Source organism: Calypte anna, chromosome 1 (genome assembly GCF_003957555.1).
Source record: "Calypte anna isolate BGI_N300 chromosome 1, bCalAnn1_v1.p, whole genome shotgun sequence".
Classification (NCBI taxonomy): Eukaryota; Metazoa; Chordata; class Aves; order Apodiformes; family Trochilidae; genus Calypte; species Calypte anna.
Genome location: NC_044244.1, coordinates 170,724,710 through 170,745,480, shown reverse-complemented (window position 1 = coordinate 170,745,480; position 20,771 = coordinate 170,724,710). Strand labels below are relative to the sequence as shown.

The 20,771-nt window shown below is 42.4% G+C and overlaps 1 protein-coding gene across 1 annotated transcript; it reads left to right on the top strand.

Moving 5' to 3' along the window:
* The first annotated feature begins 8,437 nt into the window (after positions 1 to 8,437).
* On the top strand, positions 8,438 to 18,941 carry SPRYD7 (SPRY domain containing 7). The gene is made up of 5 exons (XM_030447817.1): positions 8,438 to 8,600; positions 9,972 to 10,088; positions 13,214 to 13,380; positions 14,809 to 14,911; positions 17,703 to 18,941. The coding sequence occupies exons 1-5, from the start codon at positions 8,495 to 8,497 to the stop codon at positions 17,798 to 17,800; spliced, it is 591 nt and encodes a 196-aa protein (XP_030303677.1). The 5' UTR covers positions 8,438 to 8,494; the 3' UTR covers positions 17,801 to 18,941.
* The last annotated feature ends 1,830 nt before the right edge of the window (positions 18,942 to 20,771 follow it).

Genomic DNA, 20,771 nt, shown 5'->3' with positions numbered 1-20,771 from the left:
TCATTTTATGTGGTCCTGTTAGTTCTCAGTGAACATGACAGCTCTCATGTGGAAGCCAAATTCAACTTACTTTAAGGTTAGACTTCGCAAAACACGGCATCAAAAGCTGTTCCAGAACACACGTGCTCTGCCTCCTGCATCCCCATCACTCCCCTGCTCTTCAGTCACCCACTGCAGTCATGTCACTCATCAGCACTACAGGGATTTCTCAAGACCACCCACACAAGAAACATCACAGGCTAGACCATATTTCTGTGAAATTAAATTCCCTCATGCATCTCACATCTTTCTTCTGATTGTTCAGGGATCTAGATTTTAAAAGCCATTCAATAACAAGCCTAAACTGTGGCTCTGAGAGTGACCAAGCCCTCAGGACCAATGCTGGGAAGTGCTGTCAAAACCCAATTGTAAATGCTTGTAGGCCCTCTAAGCCATTTTTATGTCAAGAATTATTGTATTTTTATATCACGATTTTATTGATTCTACTAATCTTCTCCTTCACAGAATCACACCATCACAGAATCACAGAAAGTTAGGGGTTGGAAGGGACCTTGAAAGATCATTGTGTCCAACCCCCCTGCCAGAGCAGGGTCACCTGTAGCAGGTCACACAGGAACATGTCCAGGTTTGAATGTCTCCAGGGAAGGAGACTCCACAACCTCCCTGGGAAGCCTGTGCCAGTGCTTGAAAGAGCACAGTGAAAAAGTTTGTCCTTATATTGATGCAGAGCTTCCTAAGCTCCAGCTTGTACCAACTGCCCCTTGTGCTATCTATGTATGTAACTGAGTAGAGCTTGGCTCCATCCTCCTGGCACTCACCCTTTACATATTTATAAACATTTATGAGGTCACCCCTCATTCTCCTCCAGGCTGTGATCTTTAATGTTATGGTTAAAGCTATAAATGATGGCATGGCCTTTTAAATTCCTCACTCACTATAAATTCATTTATTTCTCATGTAACTTTTTTCTGATTTTTAGATTACATTATTGTCCATTAATAACCTGATCCAGTACTCCTCTGTCTCCTTATAAATGAAGAAACTGCATGGGCATTAGATTGGATGCATGGTTACATGGGATATATCCTCTACATTAGGACCACCTCAAAATGTTCTTGTCCCTCCTTACCTGGGCTTTTTTTCTGCCAAAGATGAAAGCTTAAAGTTCTGGGCAAACCCAGCACAGAGTGTTGGTGTCTTGCTGCACAGAGACAATGCCAGGTCAGCACTCACACTTAAGTATACTATGGCTTTCCTGAGAGTGATCAAATACTATTTGTGCATTCCATCTCATTGTAGTCTCACGGAAGCATTTTGCACATACGTAATTCCACCTTCCCATACTGCGTATCTATATAAATGGACAAGGTAGGTTTAGATTGGATATTAGGAAAAATTTATTCACTGAAAGGGTTGTCAGGTGTGGTAACTGGCTGCCCAGGGAAGTGCTCAAATCATCATCCCTGAAGGTACTGAAAAGACCTGCAGATGTGGTGCTTAGGGACATGGATGAGTGGAGGAACTGGCAGGGTTAGGTTCATGGGTGGACAAGATGATCTTAAAGGTCTTTTCTAAACTAAATGATTCTATGATTCTAAAAGCATTTTGTAAACACTCTGTTGTTTATAGAGGTTTTTCAATAGCAGTTTGCTTAGGAGCTTACATTCCCACATCTGAGAGCATGAAGTGTCTTCCTGAAGCAGCACCAGAAGCCATTTGTTGAAGCTTCAGAGAAAGTTCTAGCTGATGGAATAGGTATGTGTAGATCTGTGGAAATATTTCCCTACCTAATAAGGAAACAAACACAAGGGAAATCTAGGCTTAAAGGAGAGGCCCATCTTGATGGAAAGTGTTGGGATAAATGTTAGGACACTTTTCCCAGGTAACAAGTGGTATGACAAGAGGAAATGGCCTCAAGTTGTACCAGGGGTGGATATGAGAAAAAATTTCTTCACTGAAAGTGTTACCAAGCACTAGAACAGGCTGCCCAGGGAAGTGGTTGAGTCTCCATCCATGGAGATATTTAAAAGATGTATAGATGTGGTGCTTGGATGGTTTAGTGGTGGACTTGCCTTGGCAGTGCTGGGTTAATGGTTGGACTTGATGACCTTAAAGGTGTTTCCCAACCAAAACAATTCTATGATCTATGGGAAAGTTCAAAATACAGGGATAGGAGTTTGGAAAGGATTATAAAATAGGGGCAACTTCCAGCTTTACAAGACAAATACTTGTTTGTTGTTAGACAAAGGGATGGCACCTATTTTCATCTTTAAAATAGAGAGAGAACCCAGAGGTTGGCTCTTCTACTGAGCATTATGACAGGAGATTTCTGAGACCAAGGCTGTATGCTCTGGGTCGGTCAGCAGCCTCACAGCTGTCTGCAGCTGTCCTTCTCACCTTTACTGGCTCTACCACACTCATCAGACGCTTTACTGAGTTGATTCAACCCACTGAGCAAGCAGAATGCTATCCCCTCATCTTTGCCTGGGTTAGTTTTCTGCTGATTCAACAAGCTAAACCAGTTCAGTGCAAGATTAGACATCCATCAGGTCTAAGATCAGAAGAGCAAGGGAAAGAGGAACAAGATTTTCCCTGTTCTGTGAAAGTAAGCCATTAAAGTGGTTCAAGCTGTAACAGGTAATTTTACCCTGAGAAGTAGATACACAGGGGGTTAAGCCAAGCTGAGACTGTGCTACTGGCAAAATAGATAATTCCATCCTTTTCCCTTAGTCATGCTTTCCTGATGCCTCCTCTCCACTGTCTCTGACATTCATGGCCCACATGTTAGGCCAGATCCACTTGCCAACAGAACTGAAAGCTAATCCAGTTTAAAAAAAAAAAAAAAATTAGTTTTCAGCAGAATTGGTTTTGGCAGCTAGCTGAGCCCACAGCCGAACAAACACCAAGGCCAGGAAGAGCCAGGGAGAGGGCCTGTTTAGGGCCTGTTTCGGTGGCAGCCTGCACACACGTCAGCATAAACCAGAAGTGCCCCCACAGGCCATAATTTCACAAATGCTTCCAGCCACCTATTGCCAATGCTGCTGCCAAAAGTAACACAGCCTTCCCCTTCAGCCACACCAGCTGCTCATTCTGGGCCTCAGGCACCCCCTGTGCTGTGCTAGAGAAGATGTCTAACAAAAAAGCTGATTTATAAATGTAGCTGGAGTTAAAAGCAACTTGCTGTGGTTTGTTTTTTTTTTTTTTTTTTTTTTTGTTGTTGTTGTTGTTGTTATTCTTTGTTTGGTTGGTTTTTTCCCCTCAGGTTTGTATTCTCTGAAGCCATGCTACCAAAGCCTTCTCAGATTGTAATTGTCTTCTAGGGTGAAACACCATGGAAAAGAGGTGAGTTGAGAGCATTTTCCAGCCTTATCCTTGGCTGGAAGTCTGCCTTTTACTTCCCACTGAGGGAAGTTAAGGCTTCATGTCCTGTTGCAGAGGTGTCCAAGCACACAGAGTACACTCTGGCATCAGGACAGTGACTTCTTCTATGATTCTATGCTTCTTGAAGCACAGTTTTATTCAGCTGTGCTGGTGTGAGCATCCCCTAAAATGGAGAGAGACAATCTTGAGATGTACCATGAAATCACTGTGGGGACCTTAATATATAAAGAAATCAGCAAGAGCTTTGACACCGATTGCAGCTCCATTAAAAGATGCTGTAAGATAACACAAATAAAGAAACTATTCAAAACAGCTCCGTGTATCAAACACCTTATTTGTATATAAAGGTTTCACAACCATATCGTATCTGCCTGCATTTTTTTTCAACAGATACATCTGGACTAGATTAAACACTCCAAATGAGGGATCAGAGAGAACAGTTTCTTCCATAAAAGCTACTTTTAATATGCATCATAGAAATAACAGGCATGAAAAAGCCATGAAGTATCATCAGTCACTGAAATGATCAACTGCTGTTTTGAGGTCTGAATTTCAGAGACTCTCTTGATATCTACAGGGTCTCGGGTGACTATTTTGGCAGTACCGAAAAGCTCTGTAGTTTCAAAAACAGAACTTTGACCCCCACAGTTAACTAATATTTAACACTTTCCCAGATTTTTCTGCAGGGGGGAGGAGGGGAGTGGGATCGATTACGAATTCCGTTATCTCCTTAGTGTAATCCTATTTATTTACAAAGAATGTACAGCCACGTCCCATTTCCTTGCACGCAGAGGAAGCAAATGGGAGGGAGCACTGTGCAGCAGTCCAAGTTTGCTGCTTTAGCCAGGATGCCTGCCCAGAAGAAGCTGTCCCTTGGCTTTTTCTCAGGGCCATGCACCACTGCTTCTCCCACTGTCTGCTGGCTCTGGCGCGGTGTTTCCGGTCCCAGACATGCACACAGCAAACACAGCTGCAACCAATCTGTGCTCTTGCTGCCACATTCGCAAGCGGTCCCTGGAGAAATCTCTCTGACTTTCCCCAAATTAGTGCTTGCTCATACGAGTTAGTTCATCTCAGTGCTTGGCCATGTAAGCCGTGGGCAGCAGTTTCTAGTTTTTAGCTGTCTTACAGCGTGGAAGAACTTAATTGCTCCTTCCTGAACAAAGCATGGTCAGCATGCCTGTCAGTTTTAATGAGGTTTGTGATTGCCTATAGATCAAAGCTCTGCTCTGGTAGGTTTTGCTTATATTGCATAAAAAGGAAAGGAGAAATCACCTCCAAAGTAAATAGAACAATGAGGAACAAAATTAATTTTCAGGTACAATTTCTTCTATGACTTGGCAAGCATCAGATTAACTGTATAAAACAAGGCTTCCTACAGAACGTTAATCCTCACAAGAACACGTTATAATGAAGATTTCAAAAGTACAAGCACAACCTGTTTTTCATCTGAGACTTTGTCTGCATCATCTTCCAAACCACAGGCCTGACCCTGGGAGTGGAAGCACTGCTTTCAATAAACAGACCTTGATTTTCCAGTCCTGCACCATCATTCACTTCTGTGCAAGTTGTATGGAGATGTTATTAAACTCATTCCAGCATATTTAATAACTACTTTGTAAATTGGTTTTCACAGGTGTAAGTGTCTCCATGAAGCTTGTGGCACTGGAGAAAAAAAGTCCCAGAGGGACTTTTTCACAACTAGGACTAAAAGGAATGATTTTCCTGAGAACTGATTAGTCATGATTGTTACATGCTGTAACAACAGGAGAGAGTCCCCTTCTCTAGAGATCCCTTCCAATCTGATGATTCTGTGATTCTCTCATATGAGTTTGGAAGTATCAGGGAACCTTTCTGAAACACATTTGTCTGCAGCCAGTAGATCTGTTTTGCAGGGCTGATGTGAGACAGTTGTATTTTGTGAATTAAGTTCTGAGCTAGAGAACAAACTAATGACCATCATTTTCTTTCTGAAGGACATCCAAATATGCCTGCATTTTTGCAATGGATGGGACCATTTTTTTCCCTTTTCTTCTAACATGGTTCCCAGACAAAATGTCTCTGCTGCTACTGTTCAAGGAAATAATGTTAAAACCCCGTGAGCAGCAAACATGTTTAGGCATGCTGAGCATAATTTTTCCTCCAGTGTGGGAGGATCCTAAATACTTGGCCTCCCCAGTGAAAGAAATGCACAATCAAGAAAGGCAGAATCTGAATTAACTCTTCATTATCTAGCACAATTATACTTCTAAATATGGGAGCCCAGATCTTCATCTCCTTGGGGCAATCCTATGTGCACTGTAAAAGCTCTAGTGTTCAAATGTGCACTAGAGAGCCTGATAAGCACATTTACACATACAGTGCTATTATCCTGCTGGAATTGCTCACCTCATCCTCCAAGGAAGGCATAGAAACAAGCCACATCTCTTCCCAGCTTCCCAGCTGATGTTTGCTTTACTTTCACCGGACCAGTGTTGTTATCTGCTTGTTTTTATCCTGTGCTGGAGCCTTCACTCAGGGCACATGTATGTCTTTGCACAACCCATTTTGATACCGAGCTGTCACCAGCCCCTGCCAAGGTGCTCAGCACCCAAGATCCACACCTGGAGGGAGACAGAATGGGCACAGGGACAAGACCTGTACTGACCTCGGTCCCCTGAGGCTTCCTACCCACCAGGCACATAGGCAGTGGAGGCAATGTGCTCCAAAACAGCACCAACAACTTTTCCAGGCTGTGGCATGTGCTTTCCCTCACGAGTTCTGCAGCTGCTGGCCTGTAAAACTGGCTGCTCAAGTTAAGGAAGTAGTGGAGCAGGAAGCTGGCAGCAAGGCACAGCCAGGCTCTGCTCCCCAAAGCTCTGTCCCCTGGAGTCCAACTGATTTGGCAATGCTGACTTCATGTGGTGAGATGAGTTTGTATTCCCAGTGATCATTTTGGGTAAGGAGCTAGAGGGGCACAGGGGAAAAAAAAAACAGGATGCAGAGTCATTTGGAAGCTATCTTTCTAAGTGTTTTTTCTGTTTGCTTTTTTTAGGGTTTTCTTTAATACTATATTAACATTTGCCATTTAGCATTTGCTGTAACAAACCCACAGTATGTGACAGACAATAAAAACCCCTCAGTGACTTACATGGGACTAATTTTGTGAACAACAAGCTACCAATGAGAATCATGATGCCCTCCATACAAAACAAACATCAGTTCCCACCTAATACTTACTTCTTAGAAGTTCAAGAATAATCCCATTTGACACATTTTAAGGAAGTGAGCTCTTGACCCCAAATGCTTATGGGATGTAACAGTAAGTCAAATAAAAGAAAGGAAGCATATTTTATAGCTGCTCTTAAAATCAGACTAGTCTTAGGAATGACTTGAGGAAGACTGTTTCACCCCATGTTTCAAGTAAAGGAGTAAGTGTGACTGATTCGGCTCATCCAGACCACCCAGAAAATATTTCATCCTATGAAGATTTCTTTTAATAAGTCTTTTTTAATATCTGCTTAACCCTTTATCCTCAAAGACATACAACATTGTACCACATGGGTTACATCAGTTGTATCATATTGAATTCTGTAATAAAATGTGAAGGGAGCTTTCTAGGAGAAATCCCACAAAATAAGACAGCAGCTGAAAATTGTGTGGAACAACAATTTCCAACAATCCCAAACTGGTTCAGAGATAAATAGGCCTTCAAATATGTGTATTTAAATGACCTGCTGTCTGCAAAATATTGGGAGATCAGCAGTTCACAGCACACTTATTGGATCATTTTATGTAGATAAATAAAAATGTGAAGTAGGTACAGGTGGCCTTCTATAGCCACATTACAACCATTTACTGTATCTGTTGGAGCCCTGTTTGTGGCCCTTGTTCTGGATGCTGTGTGCTGCAGAGACAGCCAGAAATAAAGCTACAGATATTTAAATTCCATGGCATTCTGTCTTTAGGAAAGAGTCCCAAAGCTGGTCCCAAAGTGTACTTTGCAGTGTAAGTGAATTGACGAAGTTTTACATTTGAGTTCAACTAAGTCCTGAGTCGATCAGGGCAAACACTACCAAAGCTTTTGAACAAATGAGGAAATAGTCTAAAAGCAAAGAAGACTCAAAAAGTTCAGAGTTAAGACTCCCCTTGCCAGCCTTGGCTGAATGAACCTTGCTTTTTGTGGAGTCCCATCTCTCTTGCCTTTTCCAAAATAAATAAAAAAAAAAAGGGGGGGGGGGGAGGAAAAAAAAAGAAAAAAAAAGAAAAAAAAGGGTTTTCTTATTACTTCTAGCCAGGAATCACTGACCACTAAATTTCCATGGCGTCCCTTCCCACATGGCCCAGCACTGTGAAGTTGGACATGATAACTACGAGCTGCCCATCATCACCAGCAAGCCCTCTTATATATAAGACCTCTTTTATATTTATTTTTTTAGTTATTTATTTACATATATACGCACACATGAAAAAGCCAGGTATGTATGAACTGTCCTTCAGGTGCGGGTGTGCTGCCTCACATCACAGCACACGCTCCTCAGCTCTGGAGGAAGGGGAGGGAGGAGGAGCACGATTCCGGCCGCACTCCTTTTAATTTAAATTTTCACTTCCTGAGGAAAGGTGGGGGTATAATGGGGTTTATTTGCGTGGGGGCTTTTTCATTTGTTGGTTTTGTTTTGTTTGGGTTTTTTTGGGTGACTGCACACTCGTTTTCACGGTCTCCCTGGGCCGAGCTGCCTCTCCTTCGGAGGGCGCTGCCCGCCATGTCCCGACGCCTCCCGCCATGTCCCGACAAAACCTCCCGCCACGTCCCGACGAAACCTCCCGCCATGACCCGACGCCTCCCGCCATGTCCCAGCGAAACCTCCCGCCATGTCCCGACAAAACCTCCCGCCATGACCCGCCGCATCCCGCCATGTCCCGACTCCTCCCTCCATGACCCGCCGCCTCGCGCCATGTCCCGACTCCTCCCGCCATGTCGCGCCAGAGCCGACAGCAGAGCGAGGACACCTCCCCGCTGCCCCCCGACCCCGCTCCGCCACCTCCCGCTCGCCAGGGGGCGCTGTTGTAGCCGGCCCGCCTTGCAGGCCGCTGCTTGGCCGGGGCGGGGCGGAGTGGCGGGGCCGGGCCAGTCATGGCCGCCTCCGTATTCTGCTGCTTCTCCTGGTGCAGGGATGGAGGTGCCGGCCACATCCCGCTGAAGGAAATGCCGGCAGTCCATCTCGACACGCAGCGCATGGGTAAGCGAGGCGGGCCCGAGTCTCCCTTCCCCACGGCCGAAAGCCACCCGTGACAGAGCGAGGGTGGGGGCTGAGGGGCGGTGGCGGGCGCCTGCCTGGCGGAGGAGGCCTCAGACCCGGCCCCCGGGACACGGAGCGGGGAACCCGGGAGGTGGGTGGGGAGCCGGGGGCTCGGGTGGTGTGTCCCCGGGCACTGCCGGCAGGAAGGTTTGACGGCGGAGCGGTGGGGATGTGGGTGCCGGGTTTGTTCTAATATGGTGTAACCGCACCGGCCCTTGAGGTGCATCCTGGCACCGGGAAAGTCGACTTTTTGCTACTCTAGAAGGGTTTAGAAGGGTTTGGCAGTTTTCTGGAAAAACTGACCTTGTTATAAGTGCACTTGAAGCTCATCAGCACTATGAGTGTGTGTGGGTGTGCCTCAGAGGTGGTGTCTGAGGGGACAAAGGCTGCCCGAGAAGGGCTTGGAAGCCTTGATCAGTTTGGGCAAGGGATGGTGTAGTTCAGAGCAGAGGGGGCAAGATATTGCAGTCAAGACACAGAAGGAACCAGGCCATACAGGGGCTTGTCCCTAGTGCTCTTTGAGTGTCATCCTTGGGATGAGCTGTCCTCAAAACCATGCGTGGGCTTAGTTGAGCAGTGAAGTGATCTGGGTCAGCTACAGCACAGCCGGGGGAAAAATTAGGAGGAAAGCTGTGTGGCCAATCCTGAGTCCACTGCTCAAGCACAATTGTTAGCCTCTTTTTATTTAGTTGTATCAGTGGACCCTGACTGTCTCCCATGTTCTTGGCTGTGACAACTGTGGCCAAGGATGAAGTTTTCCACTGGAGAAGGAAAACATTGCAGATTTTTTTTTTTTCTTCAATGTATTGACAGGCATATTTCTAATGAAAACGGTTTTTTTTTTCAAAGGATAATTAAATACCTTGCAATTCCATCAAACATTTCTATCCAATGTGCCTTTTCCTTCATTTTGCAGATTTTTGGTCTCCTGTGTATAGAGGTGGGGTACAGAGCTTTGGTCTCACAGTGAACCCTTTGGGACTAACCTGTAAATAATGCTTCTGATGTGGCTGAGCAAGGGTTGTAATTAGCATGATGCCATAGAACACAAGGCAAAATTAGTGCAGTATATAGATTTTAAATAAATCCTGGTTGAAAGATGAACTGGCCTGAAAACAGCCTTCCTTTTCTCACTTCAAAACATGGCCCATCATTGTAGTTCTCACAGACTAACGAAGTTTTACTTGGGATAGAAAAGAACAGAAACTGATCTCAGGTGTTTAGGGCTTTTAAGGGCTGTTTCCAGACTTCTAAAATGTTTTGAAATGTTTTGTGGTTTGGTTTTGTTTTTTGGTTTTTTTCTTCTTGCAGGAACAGATGTTGTTATTGTTAAAAATGGGAGAAGAATATGTGGCACAGGAGGCTGCTTAGCCAATGCACCTTTGCATCAGAACAAGAGCTATTTCGAGTTTAAAATCCAGTCCACAGGTTAGTCAGCAAAAATGTACAACTTTAAACTTGGAAGGTATGTCTCATTGCCTATTGGTGGTCATATCTCAGAATCTGAGCACATGCATCTTTCTAACTGTATCCTTGCAGCTGCTAACATTGGGGAGTTTGTAAGTTGTCATTGTGTAAAAGGGAGTTTGGGGGGTTTGAAATTGTGGATCTGAAATATTAAGAATGGTGAGTCTGTTACTAAAAGAGTCTGTTACTAAAACACCCTCTTGTTTTGTATGCTGGTTTCTGCATGTTTTTCAGTTAGCATATTTTAGAAATGTTTTTGGTGACCAAATGCTTGTGACCACATAAAATGCTGTAGCTGTGAAGTGTTTTTGCTTTAAGTAATGCAGTTTATCCAGCAATATTTGTAGCTGTTTGTCTACCTTCATTTCCTTTTAGCCTGCACTGTGTTTGCCCAAGTGAGGGAAACACTTGGTCTACACTTTGCTCCTCCAATCAGATGTGCAGCACTTACTCTGACACTGCCTTATCTCGAGGAGCCTTTGAGCACCCTGTTTCTTTATCTGGTTTGCACAGATCTAATGCAAGGCAGCTGAAAGTGAATGACATTTGAAAGCATTATGTTTTTCCTAATGTCATCAGCTTCACTAGTACAGAATGCACTCCAGGCTTGCCTGCATTCTGACATTTACATCAGCCTGTATTTTTAAAAACAACAGGCACTGTGAAATAGAAGCTGTTCTTCCCCTAAATGAGTAGGGGAAGGGAGGAAGAAAGTGTTAGTCCAGGGACAGGCTTCATGATACCAGCTGGAGATTGACCCTGATGCTTTTTGGGCAAGAGAATTCAGCTGGGTTGGAGTGCAGGCAGCATGAACACAAATCTGTCCAAAATACCTTGCAGTCAAACCAGCTGTTGAGTTTAAAACTACATGTTCTAAACCCAGCTCAGTCTTAATTTGGGAATTTTAGTATCTGTTCTGCTGAGGGAAGAATCCACTGCCACTGTTGTTCATATATGCTCATTATTCACACAGACACAGTATCCATGTTACAGAATCACAGAATTATCATTCAGGCTGGAACAGATCTCTGAGATCAGGTCCACACTCTTATACTTTATTTGAGAAACATAGGAAATAAGCTCTCTTGGTCTCTGTGAGCTGTGTCTTGTGTATTCCTGTGTCCCAAGACTGGAGAATTGTAGGTCACTTAGCTTAAAACCTTTGATTCCCAGAAGTGTCATTGCACAGTCTTCTAAGGGTCATCTCTGGAGTCATCCTGACCATTGGGAAGATTCTTGAAATCTGGTCTGAATCTTGTTCACACTTTTGTCCTTTTCAGTCTGGGCATGTAAGTATTAGAATAAATTGTTCTGCAAACTTGTCTTTTGAAACTAATTTTCATATATTTTTGCCCCATTTTAGTCTTCTGTAGTTTAAACGGTCCCAGTTTTTTCACTATCTCCTTATAAATGATGTTTTTACAATTTTGATTGGTTTTCTCATTTCTTCTAAAATATCTTGACCTAAATTTGTCTTGAGTTAGGATGCTTAAAATGGATGCTCTGCTCTAGCTGCAGCAGCAGTCGATGTCCTTCCTCTCCTGTACATACAGTATGACTGTTTCATACATACCATACATCCAGAAGTTTTTCACAGCAGTAGGGCACAAACTTATGCTCAGCCTGTGGTCTGTCATCACCCCCATATTATATTCCATGAACTGGTTGCCAAGCCAGTGCTGTGTTTTTGCCACTTACTATTCCTGCTTTCCCACTGTTCTTCATAATTCAGGAAAAGCAAACTCATTTGCCTGATTTCAGACATCTTAACCAATTTGTCAGGATCACTTGAAACCTGAGGGGCTTCTGAAGAGCTTGCAGTCCTGTCAGGTTGGTACTGGCAGTATGTTTAGTAAGCACATTGTCATGTTGTCCAAGTCATTAATGTGAGTATGGAACAGTATCCAGCCAACCTTGGGCATTAGATACAAAACCTCAAACCCCACTTGAGCCTTTTTTTTTGATTTGTCAGGGTGCTACTGATGGGTAGTCCTGGAATACAGTTTTCTGACCAGTTGTGTATTCATATCACTGTAACATTTTAGAGCATGTTTTCATAATCTGACTATTTCAATGTTGTATGAGTTTCAGAAACACATCCAAATCAAGATCTATCATATTTGCAATTTTTTATTTTTCCCTAAGGCTAGTCTAACTGGCTGAAAAAGGAGATAGTGTTGTTCAAATCCATGCTAGTTGGATTTATTTTTTACATTCTCCTGCAGTCTCAGAGTTTGTTTTCACTTTTTTTTCTGGGAATAAAAGTTAAGCTAAGTGGTTACAATTATCTGGATCCTTCTTTTTCAGGATAGATGCTGTTTATTTTCAGCCACTTGTGACTGCTTGTACTGGGTCTGTCTGGGATGGAGTTAATTTTCTTCATAGCAGCTCATATGGTGCTGTGGTTTAGATTTGTGACCAAAACAATACTGGTAACAGAGGAATGTTTTAGGTATTGCTGATAAGTGTTTGCACAGCAGCAAGGCTGCCTCTGTTTCTCATTCTGCCCTCCCAGCAAAAAAGATTGGGGGTGCTCAAGAGATTGGGAGGGGCAAAACCAAGTGGATGACCTGCACTAACCCCGGAGATGTTCCATGCTATATAATGTCATGATCAGCAACAAAAGGGAGAGGAGGGCATTTAGGGAGATTAGCTATCTTTTGCTTGGGAGTTGGCTGGGCACTGGTTTACCTTTGGGAGGTAGTGAGTGATTGCATCACTTTGTTTTGCTTTGTTTTCTTTCTTTCTTCCACTGCTCCTTTGTTTATTAAACAATTTTTCTCTTCACACAAAAGTTTTCTTGGTTTTATTCTTCCTTTCCTCTTCCTCCATCCCTGTGGGGAAAAATGTCTAGGTGGTCCTCAGCTGCCTACCAGGGCTGAATCACAGTGATCTTTGTATTTCCTGGAGATATTTACTGGTAGTACTGCATGGCACTAGCTAAAAACACATCCTTCATGCTGTCCTGCTTAAGTCAGATAGTCTTCAAAATAATGTGGTTTTTTGGTTGTTGGGTTTTTTTGGGGGTGGTTGGGTTCTTTCTTTTTTGGTTTGGGTTTTTTGGTCACATCGTTGTCCCATTTTAGGGATTTGGGGTATTGGAGTTGCAACCCAGAAAGCAAACTTGAATCAAATTCCACTTGGTCGAGATGTCCATAGCCTGGTGATGAGGAATGATGGAGCTCTCTACTACAACAATGAGGAGAAAAATAGACTACCAGCAAACAACCTTCCTCAGGAGGGTGATGTGGTGGTGAGTTTCTTAAGGCTTCTTTATCTTCCTCAGCTGGTCACAGATTCTTCTCACTTACAGCTCTGTGGTCAGACTGGCAGTTTCAGGCAAAGTGTTCAGCTTGCACCTCCAGCTTTGGAAACTGCTTACACAAAATCCTGTTGTGTTTGAATGAATCAGCAACCTGGATACCAGTGGACTTTATTCTCAGCATTGATACGTTTCTGAAGGAGGGGTAAACTTCACCAGAGTTTAAAAAGTAGCATCAAGTGCTCTATTGCATTATCCACCTGACTGGTAATTCCCATCACAGGGATCCTGTGTTGTTTCAGATGGGACCTTCCTGAACAAATAGTGTTCTGGAATGTGTTACACACCTATGCACCATGCCCAGCTGAACTCAAGCTCCTGTGTTAATGATTAGAAGGCAGAGCTGGGGAGAGGTAGCTCCTAAGTGATAGATGAGTTGTGTTGTTAGCAAAGTATTTTTAGGGGAGAAGAGGCATGAAGTAGGGACTCGCTGGGAACATTACTAAGACTGAGAGCAAGCAGAGAATCTTAATATTTTTTGTATCTTAGTATTACAGGTATCTCAGAACAACTTTTAAGTGATTTTTTTCAAAGGGTTGTGTTTTACTGCTGTCATTTCTTCAATATTGTGTTTGATATTTTTTTTTCAAAAATACATGGGAGCAGTGCAATGAAATTTAGGCCATTTATCACCACTGTTTTATCTTGCTGGGTGACCTTGCCCCTGTATAGTGATGGTCAGCTGTTTGAGGCTTCTGAAGATGAAATTTCTAAGTCTCCTCTATTCCTAATCCAAATTCTTTTAATCCCTTTCTGAAATATTTTTAAAGCGTTGCAGACTGTTTCGAGGTTTAGTCAACTTATCACAGAAAAGCAGCTCATGTGTTACTTTGCAAACTCCATACTTTTTTGTAAATTTGAGTTTATTTTGTTCTGTCATGAAAATAGGTTTCTGAAGTACTGAATGACAACACTGAGCCATGCCAGAACAGTGAGAAAGATCAGTTAGCTAACAAATAATTAATTTATTACTTGTTTAGAGTTTGCTTTCTTCTGTGTAGTCAGCATATTTAGAGTGGTGTGTATGAAACAGTGTTCTGTTGCTTCTGGCAGATTAAATGAGCTGAGAGGTTACTGTATGGAAATATGGACAGAGAAACTTAATTTGTGGCATCACTACTGCAGTTATCTCCATGAGGAGATATGAACAATAAGACTGCCAACTGCTTAATATTGAAAATAATTGAAAAATTAGTGTTTATTTAATGTGGTGAAGAATAGTTTGGAAATCTGTTCTGTAAACAGTCCTTAGTAAGTTGTTGTGTGCAGTGTTGCACCAAATTGATTGATCATTAGGGAATCCTGGGTATTTAAAAATACAAACTTGATGCTTTTCTGTTAATTTTCTGTGCTTTGTAGGGCATTACATATGACCATGTAGAATTAAATGTATATTTAAATGGGAAGAACCTGCATTGTCCAGCATCAGGAATCCGAGGGACTGTCTACCCAGTAGTCTATGGTAAGCTCAAGATTTTCAAACTTTTACAGCATGGACAAATATTTTTTTTTTCCAAGTCTATCTTGTGAGCTATATATTCTTACTCTCACTTAAATGACACGCATGCCAATATTTTTTTTTTACTTTTTGCAACTACAATAATAAATGGCATGAAAATACAAACCTATGAAGATACAAAAGTACGTTTTCACCTCATTTTTAGTGCTGCTTAATAGCTAGGAAACAAAGTGTCTACATCCAACAAGCTGGGGAGTTAGTCTAAACTTAGCTTTGTTAGCTGCCCTCAGTATAAAAATTGCCAGGTAAAAAACCTGTGAAGCAGACTGAAGAAGGAAAATCAAGAAATTCAAAGCAATGTAGACTTGTGGGCCAATATGATTTATTTCTGAAGCTTGATACTTCTGCCTGTTAGTTTTCATATCATAAATGCATTGAGGGTGAAATATGAATAGATCCTGTATTTGTTTAGTCTTATGGAAGTAATAACTTTAATGTAGTACTAAAACAAGTGCTTGCTGTATGGCAGTATAGCTCTTTGCTGCTACACCAAACTGGTGCCCAGTTTTGAAATCCAACAATCAGTGAGTGAATTGTGGTAGCTGTTTTGTCAGCAACCATCAATACTACACAGCAGTTCTGAACAAGAAACAAATAACCATATCTAATTAATCCCTGCATAGGCAGCTTAAGAAAGAACTTATGAAGTATGGAAGCTGGAATTTGGCCAAGATATATGTATCAACAATTCAGCAATCTACTCTTCCAGAACTTGCCCGTTGTTTTTCAGTCCCTAAGGAGACAAAATTCTGTTAGCCTCTTAACTGAGCTTCCCCTGGCTCAGTGCATGATCAATGCTACTCTCTGGATTGGCTTTTAAATTGGAGCACATGCTAACTGCCTGTTGAGTCCCCTGTATTACAGCTATAGCCATCTCCAGTTCATCTTTATTGCTGTCTGAGCTTCATCGAAGTAGTAGCCCCTTTCAAAATAATTTTGTTCTTGAGGTACCATTAGGTACCATCACATCAGCCATGTGATGTGGCTAATTTTTTCATTTCATGGTTGGTTCCTAATGTTACCATTTATGTCTTGATACATTTGTAATGATGAATTTTATAAACGGGAAGAGAAAATACTCTAGTTATGCAGTGTAGCCTTTTCAACTCTATCAGTATAGCTGACAAATTACATCTTTCCAGGCTGTTGGAGTGGGAATTGTTTTGTATGGCCATTTTGTGATGTGTTCTTATGCCACATGATGGCGCTGCTAAAATGCTGTGGCAGGCAGTAGCTGCCCTGCAATACTGCGGGGCTTCCTAGTGCAAAAACCCTCAACAGATGGCAGAGAATCTGTGTGGTAATTGATTTGTTTCATCTTGCCTATATTTTGAAAATGGGTTTACATAGCATGGAGAATGCAGGTTGCTTTTAGAAAACATTTGGTGGCATGTTAGCCCACTGTAAATCATGGCTTTCTCTGACAGAAGTCTCATGTCTGGGGAATGCAGTGACCTTTTATTGCCACTCTTATTATCATCTTCCACAAGTGGGCATAATTTCAATGTAATTATTGTGACTCCTGCATAGATCTGTAACAGTTGCAGCCTGCAAATTGCTTTTGCGTGGTACTCGCTTGGAATAAACTTCAACTACCAAAGTCCTTATTTTAATGTGAACTTGTAGTCATGTGAAAGGATTTTACCATAGGGAAGAGAGTTTCTTAAATGTTTGCCCTACCCATGATTCAGACTGGAACTGCAGATATATTTTTATATATCAGGCAGGCAAACATGGTGTCAAGCCTGAGAATGTAAAACAGAAAAGTGGACTTAAAGTTTGTTCCCTACAGCTTAGTACTTAAGGACTTCTGCACAAGTGAGACAGAAACACTAGGTTAATAGTTCAGAACTGTACAAATATAAAAGTTTAAGCTGAGCCTAAAAAGGAAAAATTTCTACCTGGGATCTGATATACCTAAATTTCAAGCCAAAATATGGAGGTGAAGCTTTTCTCTTTTGATCTCATGTTGCTAGTGTACCAGGTTCATCTTAGAAATATGTCTTTGAAAGAGATCTTGATTTTCTGGCTGGTTGGGTATTTCAGTTTGCTAATACCATACATGAAAGCTTTCCTCTGAAAATTCTCAACAGGTTCTTTTTTATATTCTACATTGAAGGTCGTAACACGTGTATTTCAGATTATGCAGGGAGTCCACAACTAGGAGAAGTATTGTAAAAACTTACAATTTAAAGAATGCTCTCCTATCACCTGCTGAAGCAGGTGTCTGACACCAACCATTGCAGGCTTCTGCAACCTTGTAAACCTCCAGAAACATCCTTGCAGGCAGCCAGCACCCCAGCAGAATTAGGCAGTGGACAGAGAAATATGCAGCTGAGGAGATAGCAGCCTTGCAATATGTATCTGGCAGGGTTCTCAATCTATAGATTTCTAGAGAAATAGAGTAGTATACTTGAAGGGAACTGTCTGAAGCCCAGCTAGTGCTCTCAGTGAAATAAAAGGTACCATTGTAATTTCTTTCAGCAAGGACCATTGCTGGCTAAAGTAAGCAGTAGAAAAGAGAGGTTATTTGCTGTCCTTGTGTGTCCTGTGTGTAGGGCTAGGCAGGTTTGTTGAAGATACTTCTTTTGACTTTTAATCCACATGTAATGGATGTATTGGGGAATATTCTTTGTGGTCTTAGCAGAGTGTATAATCCATGAATATGGTGTCATGGAGGATCAAACTCTAAGTGTCCCTTCTCTGATTCCTTCTGTTTGGTTCTCTTCTGCAGTTGATGACAGTGCCATTCTGGATTGTCAGTTCAGTGAATTTTATCATACACCTCCACCAGGGTTCGAAAAGATCCTCTTTGAGCAGCAAATCTTCTGAATGTCTTCATACTGAAAATTTGCACCCTGCACTGTTACAAAAGCTGTGTCATCTTAAATAAAGCTTCACGTTACTTTTAGGAAACATATCTGTATTTTCAGTAAGTATTCGTGACTGTTGTCTGCAGAATTAATATGTTGACTGCAACACGAGGTAACTGTGTTGCAAATACGAGATTTCTGACAATGTTCTGTGGTAGAAAATGGGCGCTTGGGGGCAGAGTTTTTCTCTGATTTGTACTTGATGCATAAGGATACTAAAGTTTATTACTGACATCAGTATTACATTTGGGATTTCAGATAAACTGTCACTCTGTAAAGCAAGTAGTTCTTAAGCATATGACACCTATGGAGATGGATAGTTCTCATTTTTTTTTCCCAACTTTTTCTCCCAGAAGTTGAGTACTTTGTTCAGAGGAAGCACTGTGTTTCTAGTCTGTGATTTGGAGTTGCAATGTCCCAGTTGTGCACAATGACTAATAATATAACAGCATAACTAGCAGATAGATGTTTTGTTTGGGTTTTTGTGTGTTTTTTTAAAGGTGTAATTTAATCTAGTCCCTCAATCGAAGACCCACAAATAAAACTTACCTATTTCTCTTAGCTTTTCATTTGCTTTTATTGTTACAAGTTATAGGACACTTTCTAGTTACTTTTTTTTGTTGTTGAACTTTGCAAAGTAAACCTGAACACTCCCTGTTCTTGAGGACCATGGTGCTGTGTTACTTAGGAGAGTAAGTACAGATCAGGTTGGGTATGCGAAGAGCCAGGTTAAGGGTATGAGATGTTATGGTGAAGCCTTACATCTAAATTGTAAATTAGATTATTCTTTTATGGAATAGCATATTTAATTTCTTTGTGAATCATTTATAAATTATTATGGCTAAGACATTGTTCTAAAATGTGATGCCCTTGAATATAAATTCTGAGATGCTTTTTTTCCCTCCTGTCATATTTAATATACTTCCTAAAAGAATTTTTATTGTAAAGAAAATCTTCATATTTGGTGTTTGGTTTTTGGTTTTGGCTCTTCCTGGGTTAATGCATTTGCATTAATGAATGATTTTGTTTAAATATTTTTAGAAACTGTCTGATTCTGAAATTTTCAAATACAAACAGCTTTCTCAAAGCCTTTCACCTTATGATTTTCTGCGTCTGTCTTTTCATTCTGAGTGGCCTGTGTTTTCCTTGGTTTTAATCTTACTATCACATCATAGCACTGAGCACAACTTTTCAACCTGAAAGAAATGGGAGATTAGAGTGCAGTTTTATCACCTCCCCTTGAAATCTGCTCTGCTTTGCTTTAGTCAAATATGTAATCTATGTTAGACAAAACATTCATAAGTTTCCTTTCATTTTCCCTGGTAGATTTTTCAAGCATTTTCCCCAGCAGACATGGGAGCTCTCTCTCTGCTACTGCAGAGACTTCTGTGCTGGGTTTATGTAGGAAAAAGGCTCATGGCTCAAGATAAGTACAGGGATATACCACCATGGGCAAAATAGAGTTGACTCAGGGAAATTAATATAATTTATTGCCAATCAAATCAGAGTGGGTTAGAGAGAAAATAAAATCTAAATCTTAAAACACTTTCCCCCCACTCCTTCCTTTTTCCCAGGTTCAACTTAACCCCTGATTTCTCTACCTTCTGAGCAGTGCAGGGGAATGGGGAATGGGTGTTGTGGTCAGTCTCTCACATGTTTCTGCTGGTCCTTCCTCCTTGGGGGAAGGGCTCCTCACACTCTTCTCCTAATCTCTCATGGGCTCCCTTCCACAGGACACAGTCCTCAATGAACTTTCTCAACATGAGTCCTTCCCATGGGCTGCAGTCCTTCACAAACTGTCCCAGCAGGATTCCCTTTCACAGGGCACAGTCTTTCAGGAACAGAATGCTCCAGCATGAGTCCCCTGGGGGTCACAAGTCCTGCCAGCAAACCTGCTCCAGAGTTGGGGTGGTCTCTCCATGGGGTCACAGGTCTTGTCAGCCAACCTGCTCCCAGCATAGGCTTTCTGTGGGGTCACAGCCTCCTTTGGGCACATCCACCTCCTCCAGTCCTTCACGGGCTGCAGGTAGATACCTGCTCCAACATGGACCTCCACAGGCTAAAGGGGGACAGCCTGCCACACCGCAGTCTTCTCCATGGGATGCAAGGGAATTTCTGCTCAGGCACCTGGAGCACCTTTTCCCCCTCCCCCTTCACTGCCCCTGGTGTCTGCAGAGTTGCTACTCCCACATATTCTTACTTCTCTCTTCTTCCTGTTGCTGCCCAACAATTTTTCCTCTTCTTAAATATGTTATCACAGAGGTGCTACCTGTGTCACTGATGGGAGAGTTACAGGAGGAAGCTAGCAGGCTGCACCACATCAGAGAAGTTGAAAAGAAGATATACAGAATCTTCTCTGATACTAACAGCTTGAAGAGCTTCAGACTCTTATCTGCATCACCGAAGCAGGCAGTGTCTACCTTGCAGTAACAAGGTAAGCAAAACCTCTGGAGAAGGGGAAAGATGGAAGCTCATGACTTCTGGCAACAAGAGGAAGAAGGTTCCTGCCCCTCCTGAGGGCATACAACTGTAAAGTAGGTTCCCTTTCCTCAATGCTGAAGAGGACCTAGGTGTGCATTCAACCAAAGAACCTGCTCCACCTAGCCCCAAACCATTACCAGGAGTAAATGGTGAGTCATAACGAGTGACTCTTTGCTGCAGGGGACAGAGGCAGCCATCTGTCACCCCAAACAATCATCTAGGGAGGTTTGCTGCCTTCTGGGGGCCAGGATCTGGGATGTTGTGAAGGACCTACTGAAGGACCTTACTCTGACTGCAACCTTCTGCTGTTGCTCCAGGTGGGTGCAAATGATAGTGCTGGGAAAACCTGGACAGTATCAAAAGTGTCTGCAGAGCTCTGGGGTAGTAGTCATGGACATGAGGGCCCCAGTGGTGGTCCCAGTCCTGCTGATGAGGGCAAGCCCAGTAAG

Bases quoted from the DNA above. Each gene is read 5' to 3' on its own strand.
- SPRYD7 (XM_030447817.1), top strand. From the start codon at position 8,495: ATGGCCGCCTCCGTATTCTGCTGCTTCTCCTGGTGCAGGGATGGAGGT. The intron at 8,601-9,971 runs GTAAGCGAGGCG...TTCTTCTTGCAG, and splicing joins TCTCGACACGCAGCGCATGG to GAACAGATGTTGTTATTGTT. The intron at 13,381-14,808 runs GTGAGTTTCTTA...TGTGCTTTGTAG, and splicing joins CTCAGGAGGGTGATGTGGTG to GGCATTACATATGACCATGT.